Source organism: Anopheles arabiensis, chromosome 3 (assembly GCF_016920715.1).
Source record: "Anopheles arabiensis isolate DONGOLA chromosome 3, AaraD3, whole genome shotgun sequence".
Classification (NCBI taxonomy): domain Eukaryota; kingdom Metazoa; phylum Arthropoda; class Insecta; order Diptera; family Culicidae; genus Anopheles; species Anopheles arabiensis.
The window spans coordinates 9,253,183-9,265,473 of record NC_053518.1 but is presented as its reverse complement, the minus strand read 5'-3'; the positions used below and the strand labels follow the sequence as shown (position 1 = coordinate 9,265,473).

General features: G+C 48.4%; 1 protein-coding gene across 5 annotated transcripts in view; it reads right to left on the bottom strand.

Annotated features, from left to right (window-relative positions):
* Positions 1-12,082, bottom strand: part of LOC120901416 (probable nuclear hormone receptor HR38) — a 105,634-nt gene extending 93,552 nt beyond the window's left edge. Inside the window, exons 1-3 of one of the 5 annotated variants that reach the window (XM_040309341.1) lie at positions 11,911-12,067; positions 10,575-10,654; positions 8,810-9,890 (exon numbers count right to left, since the gene is read on the bottom strand). In XM_040309341.1, coding sequence (XP_040165275.1) covers positions 8,810-9,302 — 493 coding nt within the window. In that variant the 5' untranslated portion in view covers positions 9,303-9,890; positions 10,575-10,654; positions 11,911-12,067. The other 4 variants (XM_040309342.1, XM_040309344.1, XM_040309340.1 and 1 more) reach the window with 4 other exon arrangements.
* Positions 12,083-12,291: the final 209 nt, after the last annotated feature.

Genomic DNA, 12,291 nt, shown 5'->3' with positions numbered 1-12,291 from the left:
AAGTGGTTCTGGATTTTTGCACCTCACGGTGATTGTGAATGAATTACGCACCTTTTCCTGGAGCGTGGAGCAGCATCCCGGGAGCCTTTTGCCGGGATGAGCGAGATGGATCGCGCAAGCAAATGAATCCCTCTTTTCAGTGGCTTTTTTAGTGCAGTTTAATTATGAAATTAACATAAAGAGTTTTGAGAAGAAGATCATAGTAAAACATTTTTTTAAGTCGGCCTTTGGAGATGTTTTCTGTCAGCTTTTCATTACGGCCACAACTACAAGATCAAAATTTGATTTAAATAAAAAAAACGGCGACAGAAAACATATTTCTTCAAGGAAACATTTATTTTCTAATGCAAAACAACGTTTTTTGCTAGCTCCATGTGTAACTCTTTAAACACCAAAAAAATGCAAGGAGACATTTACTAATTTGCTTTAAATATGACACGCATCAACAAGCAAACAACCCGCCCCAAAACTGCTAAACGTTAAGCTGTGTTGCAGGTGTTTAATAATGCATCATAAAACATGTTTTAAGACCAGAAAAGAAGCAATAAAAAACACACACCCAGCACCTGAATTAATGACGACCTTGAGCCAATCATCAAAGCAAATACCATGCCGGATAAATGTCGAACCATAAAAAAAGCACTCCACCAGCCTGAAACCGGTGATAATCAAGACGATCATCGAATGTGTTGCATGGCTGGCTTTAGATTAAATTGTTTTGCTTCCCCTTCTTTCTCCTCTTCCTCTTCTCTCACTTTGCTACTGCTTTGTTGTCTCTGGAATGCACTTGCACTGAGTTTTGGGGGGTTATAGAACGGACCACAAGACAAACGCCCCGAAAAGCGAGCCTAATCCTTGGGGCAAAATTTTCAATCAACAATCAATAAGTAAAAAAGAAAACACATTAAATCCCTGTTGCAAACGTCTGGACTGCAGAGTTGAGCGCAGGAAGGGTTTTCTTAAGCAAGCACCTTATCCCCTCCCTTGATCATGATATGCACGATCGTCTGGCCGTGGTCTGGTCTAATTTTATCTTTCGCCAGTAATTAATCAATCTTTTCTGCCAATCACTGGCACCGACCGTCCGTTGAAAAAAAAAAGACTCCCAGACTAACCACACGACACCTGCAGTAGCTGCAGTTGCTAGCCCTGGGCAAACAATACACCCAGCTTTGTCCGCATGTCGCTCGGTGCAGGAACAAGCAGCAGCATAAGAAGTGCACAGCCGGAAGAAGCGTTTGCGTGTGCAAGCGCGAAGGACGACCAGGCGTCCGGGCCGGGTGCACGGTGATTGATTCGCAATGACGGATCATATTTTTATGTTGTTTTTTTGGCTAGGTAAACAAATCTACCACTACCACTATAAATCGATACATTAATCCCGTACGGTGTTGGTTGCCTCGATGTTTAAGCCTTTTTGCCTCCACTCCGTGTCGCCCAGTTCATCCACTTCCTAATGGGCCTATTTTTATCCCCGCTCATGCGGTTTGTGTGTGTGTGTGTGTGCACCTCCTGCTCCCGATCGGTCGAAAATATGTGCTCACGGTTCACAGGCGAAATGAGCTGTCTGGGACATGATTAAAAATAATAAGCCGTTACGGGGTTTTCCATGCACCACCAACCGGTCCGGCCAACCACCTGTCACCCGAGGTGGCCGTGGCACGGCGAGCTGCCTGTTTTTGACTCCCCCGGGGAGCTTGGCTGGTTGTTTTTCGCACTGGCACCGCGATCGGTCGCACCGAAACCGTTGGAAGCGCAAGAAGTCAAAATGAACGAAAAAAAACACACGAACCTTCAGCAAGGATCCAAAACTTCTAATGAGCCATACGGGGTGGAGGGATGGACGCCCGATTTGCTCGCATCGAATACATTCTATTCACATTTTATCATCATTATGCCGGTTTGCACACGCGGGCTAATCTTAACACGCGCCTGCAACCGGGGAGCGTTGTGCACCGAGTCGTGGTCCATTTCCGCGCTGCGTGCGCTTCACTGCCATCACGGCCCTGCCCGACCATTACGATACGATCAGCGTACGCATAATCATCATCGTCAGCATCATCGTGATCGTTGTCAGCATCATAACTGCACGGTGCGCGGGACATACTGACTGCTTCCCATTCCCTGCAGCCGGACACAATTTATTACGCACACAGAAATATGACAAGTGTTTCAGGTGCTGCGATCCTTCAAAATTCACCCAAAAATCTCACAGCCACATAGAAAAAAGGGGAATTACAGCGCGCGGAAGGTAATTAAATGCGCGCCGGCACACTACCGCATTGCGGCATGGCGCGAATTGCAAACGCAGGCTACCAAAGCTGATGCTTTGTGATACAAACTAATTCATCCTTCCATTGCTAGCAGTGTTGCAGCAATAATCATTTGATCGTTTCAGCGCCATCAGCGCGTGCAGAGAAAAACCCCAGGAGCGGGTGCACACGCCATTGACGAACGCGTCGCATTATCACGCGGCCGATTAGGATGGGTGCAAAAGGGTGGAGGGGGGCAACTGCCTTCGGCCCAGTATGGGGAAAGGGAACGGGGATTTGTCACAAAACACGCGCACAATTAGCCACATTCACAAAAGTATGGTGCGCACCGTCAAACGAGGCGACAGTGCGTGTATCGCGCCGTGCACGCGTGGCAGCAGCACATTGCCGTGAGCGCCGTGCTTAAAGTGAGAAAATTTGCACGTAGCTCCACGGCTTTCCCACCACCACCTTTCCCCCTTCTAGCCACAGACGCGCACAAACACATGACAAAGGAATCCCTTTGCGGCTTTCGCTGTGGAGTGTGTGCGAAGGAACAAGTCACCCCAAAATCTGAGCGAAACGCACCAAGAGCTGTGCGCTACCACGTGGTGAAGATTGTAATGAGGTTTAAACAGAGAGATAAGGGGCAATGCTTGCAGCAAGAACTTGTACGAGAGAAAGAGAAAGTGAAGCTAAATTGTATCACTGTGTGGTGGCGGTCGGTCGACGGGCTGGCTAAGCGAGCTGTCATGTCGGGTACGACAGAAGACAAAACCCAGCGATGAGGTTCGGAATGCGTGAGCAACTCTTTTAGAAGTGATCTCCCTCCCCGGTGCACCCCAGTGTATGAAATGGGCAAGTGTGTTCGGTCGCCGGAGTTGGTGTGATGTGGCGTGAAGGAATCGCATGCGATTCTAATCATTTATTCCCGAGCTGTAATGATGTTTCGGTGTTGCGTTTGCCAAGTAAAATGTTTGCTATCGGAAATTGTATTGAATTTTGGAAGTTTGAAGATTACTTTCTTCTGATCAACGTGCTAAAATTCCTATTAGAATATATAAAAACGATAACGATAATTCAAGTTAACAGAACGATGTGATCCTATTTGCGGCAGCATGTAATAAGACACCCAGAGACTAAACATAAAAGCATTCCAACAAGCGAAGATCTATTAGCAACCAATCAGTAAACGAAATCTCATCCTGCCCATTGCAGCCAATCATCAAATGGTGGGAATTTCCCTCTCTCTTTTATTGAGCCAAGAAAAAAAAGGATGGAAACATAATTATCCCTGCCAAACGGGCAAACATGTTGATCAGCTGCCAACAAAATGTCGATTCGTTTCGCGAATGGGATGAGTAATTTAGCAAACATTCGTTAGTCCCAATGAACGGAAACCGTTTTCTTACCAGCTCAAAACGAGCCAACATTTCCCCGCCAGCGAGTGTGAAAAACACTAAATCGAATCGAATTTATGGAATTTAATGACGAATTTCCCGTTGGCAAAGAAATTGCACAGTTTTAATATACATTCAATCCTCGCCGAGCTCGTCACCGGCAAGGCAAACATTCCGCTAATTATCTATCATCGGTTACATTGTTAGCTGCGGAAGCTGCTGCTCGGGGGGGAACGGTAAGAAAATCCACCAACGTAACGATCAGACCCACGACATGCTGCTTTACAACCAGTTGACCATTACGTTCCTCTCCTGCCATGTTTTGTTACTTTCCCGGCGTGCTTTCGCACGCTAGGGTTGCAAATCCATACAAAACCTTCACCTCACACTGACCACTGTGAGGAAGGGTGGCATTACACAGATGCACTGTGTGCGATTGCAGCAACGACACAAACACACACGTTCGCGTCCGCGAGGAGTTCAGGACCTTCGATCTTACGGCAGGCGTCAAAGCTACGATCACTGACTGGCATCACCCCGTGGCCGGGAAATTGTGGGGCAACAGCACCTCGCTCCAACATACATAAAGTCGACACCGTACAGAAGTCGACGGTAACAAACAAACACAAATAAATACACGCTAAACATAAAATAAAACATTGCGCCCAGCACACCACCGCACAACAAAGGCTCGCGATGGTGGAAACGCACTCCGGCGGAGAAAGAAAACAAACACGCGCGAACCGGCGGACTCCGCTGGTAGGTGGTGGTGGTGGTGGTGGTAGTGGAAAAACGGAGCTAACAACCAAAACAACGACCCAACACACCATCGGAGTGCCGGGCCGGCCCAGCGATAGGTTCTGGCAGGGAAGCCGGGCGAGAGCAGCCGCGGCCGCCAAACGGGGAAGAAACAAGTATGTAAGTGCAAAGATTTATGATACTTTGATATAAATAAGTGGGCATTCGTTGTTGTGATGGTGTGTCGCACCGCGGTATCGGGTAGTGCCGCACCGTGCAGAATCGTATGCACTTGCACCGAGCGTTGAATGCATCGCGTATCGCGTCAACCGCTGGCTCGGAAGCAAGGGCAGGCATTGAGCCGCGGCGTTGAGCGTTGAGCGGGGCGCAAAACACACGCACGTACGCAACGCACCACGTTTTTTGCACACACAAACGCACAGAGAGAGAGATAGATCCTCACACCGGTAGGAAGAAATCGCGCGTGTGTCGAGCGATGCCGGGCATGGGAAAGTGCCTCGCTTTTGGGATGGATTTTTTGGGGTGCTATATTGCACGGTTCATGCAAATCTTGCCACCTTCTCGTTCTTTCTCTCTCTCTCTTTCGTGTTTATTTATCTGCAGCGAACACAGGCAGAATGTGTTGTTTTGGACAGAAGGGAAAGAAGTGTTGGTAATAATAGAAAATCATTTTAATAGAACGAGGATCGCTTCGCAAAAGCGCGCTATCATCGCTAATGGGGAAGAAAGTGAAACTGTAGGTTCAACGCACTGTTTGCGATGAAATGGTGTGTGTTGAGAGAGTTTCGCTCAGGATCAAGGCAGAATTAAACTGTTTGTGATCGAATGCATTATTTTGCTTGCATCGCAAAACCCTCCAACTTCTATCAATTAAAGACTCCACCGTCTCTAACAGCCAGTAAAATCTATCTGTGCCTCCTCTGTGCGTCGCAAACCCGAAAAAGGATGTTTCATTTTCCCATGCACATTCATCTTCGGCTGTGCGCCGAACACACCACAACACACCTTAATCCACTTAATAATGAGATTAAAATTCTTCCCTGGCGCCAGCGCCATCATTCTAATCCCGAAACCACCGGCCGTCGGACGGTCCTGCATCGTGCCTCACCGCAAACGAGATAAATAATTGCACCAGTCAAACGGTTCTGCTGGCGATCATATTTCTTTGGCGAATCAGCATCCCTCCCAGCACCACCCATGATTAGAGCAACCTTTTTCTGACCATTAGCGCCAATCATGGCGGGAAAAGGGCACGCAAAACCCTGCTCCTTTGCAGGGATGCACTGGCGCCCCAATCACCCAATGCAGTGCGGGCCCCCGGGATGTTAACACGGGTGCGTTGATTGTTTCGATGACATTAATGGCAATAATTAGTGGCAAAATCTCTTAGACCAGCGAAAGGGATTAGCAGCATCATGCAGCGTGCTGCACCGGCCGATGCTTCGGCAGCCGCGTACGATTCTTCTCGCCAATCATCATGATCGTGCGCTTCGGTTTTGCAGCTTTGCACATCAATTAAACATGCCTGTGTGTGTGTGTCTCTGTGTGTGCCAGAACTATGTCCCTGTTTGGGCAATGTGGCAGCCCAACGGCAGGAGTATCTAGCCGGCGCCCGGCAAGATACATCTTTCGGTCGATGCAATTAGTTCGCGCAGTGCGGTACCGATTTGGACATTTATGACACGGCTTCTGACATACACCGCGGTCCGGTCGGTGGTCTTTTTCGGCCGCCTGCCCTGGCGCTTAAATTCCCCCTGATGCGACGCATCCAACACGTCCAACAAAAGCTAGAACAAGCACCACGCGACCCAAAGACCCACAGAGCATGCCTCCAAAGCGAACTCCAATGTTTAATAATTCATAGATCGCGATCTTTACACCGGCTAAGCTATGCGAGGCGCCAGGAATTTGGCGAGAGGAATCGTATAAGAATGTCCACGATGGAAGAGGGGGTTTGATACCGACCGTATGGGGAGTGGTCCATACATCACTCGGCACGGCGGTGGGTTGAATCGGCTTGATCCCAACGCCTTGGGGTCGTCTCCCCAGGGTTTGATATTTCGGCAGCAATGATTTAGAACAGTATCGAAAGAGCAAATAGCTTAATAATGCTTCTGCTGACAGTGTTGATCGTTGCGGCGGCCGGTTGCGTGTAGTGCTATCGGCGTGTTACCCGGGCTGCCACTATGCGCGTGCCACTACAGGACAACCAGAATACCGTCCGTCCGCCCCGTTTTGCTGGTCAATTCCGTCCGCACGCGAGTACCCTGTCAGTCCGTCAGCGGTGCACGTCAGTTCGGCGAGTACTCAGCAGCAAATGTCAAACGCACTGCGCGCCAAAACAAACGCACACCGATTGTGTGTGAGTGTGTCTGTGGCACCTTTAGGGCCTTTTAGGCGGTAAGGTGGATAAGGTTGCACTTTCGATTTGGGCTATTTTTCGCTGACCGGGTGATATTTATCGCAAAACGGGAGTGGTTCGAAGTCATCCCTCCGCCCCGTTAAGGTTCTTGGAGCATCGTGATGTATTTATTGTGCATCGTTAATGATCACGAACGGCGCGGCACGTTCGCGCGAACGCGTCGGTGTTTTTGCGGCATCGGAGGAAGACGCAATTTGTGGACACACAATCGGTCCCGAATTTGTTCGGTTCGGTGGTTGATACAGGGCTTTAATTAATAATCGGTAAGGTTAATGGTGCCTGCCGCCGGTTGCGCAATGTTTGATATTTGCAATTATGCTGCGAGTGGTTGGTTGAGCGTTCGTACGGATTGGAGCATTATAGTGGTGCATTTTTATGAACCATTGGGCCCACGCTTACTAGAACCGTGCCGTACGGAAGAATGGGGATGAGTTATTTCGGTATCAAAATCCACACGGCACACGAGCATGCGAACATCGGCACCAACACGGTAGGCATGTCCAAGCAATGGCGACCACTAATTAGCCCACTTTGGAACGAAACTTTCCTCCCGAGTCGCGCAAGTTCCTCCAATGCTTCGGTCTCGATAGAAAAAAAACGACATTGGAATCTTCTTGCTTGATCGAGCACCGTACAGCGCGTAATTTTTGGCAGCTTCGTGGCGCTTCAAACTGTGCTGAAGCAGGGAGACCCTGTTTCCCTTCCGGGGTTGCCGATCGAAACTAGCCGACGGGATTTGGCACTCACTGCTTCATTCCCGTTTTGCGAGAGAGATTCAGTGCGCGTTAAATCGTCGCATGAAATGATCGAATTCCATCCAGCATCAGTTTCTTAGCAGAGAAAAAAAACACGCACATGCCCAAAATCTCCAACAACCTGACAACCCGGCTACACGCAATTTGAGCGAAGGTTGACATGGTTCTGGCGTCCAGTTGGCGTCCCGGGATCAAATTAGCCGATGACATGAGCGCGGCACGCCCGTGCGACCCGTGGCCGAAGATTCCGATACCGCTAGACCGAGGCCCCACAGACCAGCACAGTGTCCGGCGCTAGTCTGATGGAGATTTCCACTTTCGGTTCGGTGTAATTAATTGCGTCGGTGTACGCCGCCGCCGCCCAGGCGTACGTGGAGTGGTCGCGGACAAATTGGCCGCGCGCACACACGCTGCCGGGAAGCTAAATTGACAGGTTTTTTGGCGGAAGAAAGTTTGGAAAAGTCTGAAACCCTGGTACACACATCGTTTGCGCTACCGGGCGGAGTGGGACGGAGAACCCGCGAGGGAAAAGAACGATCGTGCCAAACCGTGATGCGTCTGCTTGATTGACAAGGTTGAGCATGATGCTGCACGGGAGATGATGGATTGGGGTTTCGGCGAATGAAGCGATGTGCAAACACGGTCAGAATTAATCTGGTGGAGTGCCAGTGGGTGATTTTTTTTAATCGTGTTTTGCAATGAGATTATTAAAGTTGATAATACTATTTGTTGGGATGTTTTAAAAATTTATTTAAATTAGGTTATTTTAGACAAACGTTTAAAATTGAAACATGTACGATATTGTAATCGATTAAAACACGTTCATATCGTAAGATTATCTTTAATCACACAATCAATTTCAATTATGAACATAGAAAACCCTTCAAATCTATGAACCTTGGACATATTGATAAAAAAGTGGTATACTTTAGCTAAAATAAAAATTTAAGGTCAAGAAACATGCAAATTCATGCTAAAGATGAACAATTCACATTTGTAAAATTTTCCAAATATTTCAAACAAGCTAATTACCCGAAAATTAATTTAAACGAAACTAGTCCAGATTCTTATAAGAATAACTTTGAATAAAAAAGCATGAAGCAAAACATATAAGATACCATAAATAAATAATATACCAGTTTCTTCCTATTTAAAACCGAACTACACGAACAAAGCAAACATAAAAACAAAATGAAGCGAACATATAAAAAAAATACATACACTTTTTCTCGTCAAAAAACTCAAACTGCTCGCTGGACGGATCATTGTTGTTCAGATCGCCGCCGGAACCGTTCGCGTGCGCACCGTAACCGTGGCCATTGCGGTCGCAAAAGTACTGTGCCACCAGGTCCGCGTGCGGTGCGGACTGCTGCTGCTGGTGCTGCACCACCACCACCACCCCGTCGGCCACCCTCGGCTGGCCCGGATGCTTCAGTTCGACCGCGCTGGCAGCGGGACCGAAGCTGCCATAGCACTGCAGCCCGTCGCAGCCATCGGCGACCACGAGCGACGAACGGAAGAGGCTGGACGGGGGGCTGGAGGACGAGCTGGCCGAGGAGCAGGAGGACGACGAGGACGACGACGACGACGAGGGCGACGAAAAGGACGCACCGGACAGGGGGTGGGCGGACTCGTGCGGTGTTGGAGGGGGCGTTGATGTGGCCGACAGTGGCTCCTGTTTCACGACGATCAGCGAAGCCAGCCGGGTTCGCATGTCCTCGCGCCTACAACCGGCACCGGGAACTTGGGGAACGGTTTTAAATATAGGGAAGGAACGGGGAGCGAGGGAGCCTTAAGCAAGCTTCAGGTGCTTGGAATGGAACTATTTTCTTGCACAACTTCCGGTAGGACGCTTGATGGTGCAAAAGGCCTGCACACGGGTCTTCATTTATTTCCAATCAATTAGAGGTAACGCTCGTGTACTTTTTCACTTTGCTACAGTCAATCGAGCTGCACTAGTTTGTGTTTGTACTTCAAACGCATCGGGAACGCTACGGTATAACACACACACACACACACTCACACACGGCAATTAAAAATCTTTTCCAGCGAAATGTATCACATTCTTCTAGCCTAGGTACCTCTGAACTTTAAGGGTCTTAAAAACGAAAGGACACAGGCAGACAGTGGAACTTGTACTAAACGGAAGACACATTTCTGTGCAAATGGGAGCTGGGGATAGTACAGGGATAAAACAACTAAACTGAACGGTTCTTAACTAAAAAGCGGCACTTCAAACACATCGAACACTGGCACGCAAACATTGTCACACACTTTGAATTGAACTACACGCAAGCAAACACTAAGCGATGGAAAATATTTAAAAAAATAATAACTATAAAATAATGCATTCAAATCCCTTTCTCCTGAAGTCAATTTTTTTCGTACAACATCAAATCTTTATGTCTTTAAAAACTAAAAAAACACACACACACACAACACACATAGAGAAAGCTTTCTACGCTGCAGCTTTGACATGCAGAATTTCATAAAGCGGTTAAGGATGCAAATTTAGCTGCAAATGGAGCAACATAGACAGCAGCAGCGGGGACACCAAACAGCAGTAGCAGCAGCAAAAACAGCAACAACAGCAACAACATCTAGATCCGTGCCAATGACAACGGACAATGACGAACCTGCTGAAGGTTCGAGGACCCTCCGGTGCTGTTCTTGTTCCTCCTCCAGTACGAATGTGACGCTGGGTTTGACCGCGGCCGGAATCGACGGACGAATTCTGGTCGGTGGTCAAACACGGGCTCGGACGGCACGTTACATTCAAGCACACACACACACACACACGGTTTGCGGTGTCGGGAAGAACAAATTAAAGGATAAATATTCCTAAACAACAAAGGCCAATGTTTTCCTTTCTGTGAAATTCACAAGCACTACGATGGCAGGATTGAGATTTCCTTTTGGTTCGTTCAATTCCACGATTGGTTCTTCATTTTGCGTGATTATCGTTGCACATTTTTAGATATTTTACCTAATGTTTTTTTGGCTCGTTATTTAAAATAAGATCGTTCAAACACTTTGCACTTAACACACACTTTTAGCAAACCTTTACTAAAACAAGAAACATACACCCAAAATGAGAACAATAGATTCAACCAATTAATCACTGGTGAAGCGAAACTGCACTGCAAAACGTTCATATACGCGTGAAAATCTTCGATTCGCACTGGTTCGCTTGCCGGGATGCACTGAGCGCGCGCGCGCTGATAAACCTCTGTACGAGCACCGTCCACCGATCCGATCCACAGTCCACCTACGACGATGAGAAAGTCAGCGACAGCAGGCGATCCCACCGCAGTTCATCCTTCACACACACCCAGAGCCTCCACTAGAAGCGCGATCGACGATGATGATGATCGTGTGTCGGATCTGAAAGGGGAATATTCGCAACCCAAATTCACTCTCGTGTGTAAGCGCGCGCGCACGCCGCGTTTCTTCTGCGAGAGCACGATCACCGTGTGGAGATGCTGCTGCTCTCCCACGGATCGAGACCGAGATGCTGGGGTCTCTAGCACAGATTTCGTTCCCCGTTCGAGTGAGAGCGAGAGTGCTATCTCTAGGCCGCAGACCGAAGACCCGATCGTACGCCAATGGGGGGCGGGAAATAAGTTTGGACTACCACCACTTGGCAGCACTGGAGCGACTCGGGTTGTCGGGTAGCCCGCAGCGGGTCCGTGGGTGGCTCACAGTCCGTAGGGATGGCTCACTGGTTGCAGCCGAACCCAAAATTTCATTCACTTTCACTCTCACTCGGTGCCGGCTCACTATCAGTAGGCTCACTTTCGCTTTCGTTCACGAAGCACTCCCCACTGTAGGGGATGCTGCGGCTGGGACTGTCCCGGTGACCTGAATCCTTCCACATACGGACTGGGTTTAGTCTGGTTCAGTTACATTTGCCAGACTTGCATGTTCTCAGAGCACCTGAACGGTTGGACACAACACGATAACACACAGCGCAGGAGTAAGATACGATGAAAAGACCCCAAAAAAAAAACAACCGTCACCACACTCTCACTTTCATCCTCCGGCCTTTTTTGGACGAGTCCTCGAACCGCTCCAAGAATAATACCTCCAACAAAAACCGGTTGATCCACTAGCACTGGTGCGAGAATTGGATTCTTTCGGTCGCACGGTTTTACAACCACAGTTTACATATTCAGATGAAGTTGTTTTGTTTTATTTGAGGAACCGAACGGAAAACGAACGTTCAAACAAGTTTTTTTTAACTAAATCACCTTAAAAATACACTTTGCTTTGCGAAACAATTTATCTTATTTAACGTTATTTTACACTACACATGCACACACCTATAATAAAACGATCCACAATTGCACGCTCAGCACCAGACCGAACGATCAGCAGAAGCATAAAATTCAAATAATCCCGTACCCGCACAGACCGCACTGAACGGAGCCGTCGTAAAAAGTCGTTCCCCAAAAGTCTACACTCTGCTCGATATGGCGCCTTGAACGCGACTGAAGATATCGTTGTCCCAGCGCAGGCTAGTATATCGTACACTGCTACACACGGTAAAAGGTATCCAACCAGGCAGCTCCACACGAGCACGCTCCCCAAGACCCGACGCCGTGGAGCCCGACCCAATGTTCGCTCTTTTGCGCTCTCTTCTCATGTCCAACGGAGCGCACTCTCACGCTCACTATTGCGAAGCCCATTCTCACACACACACA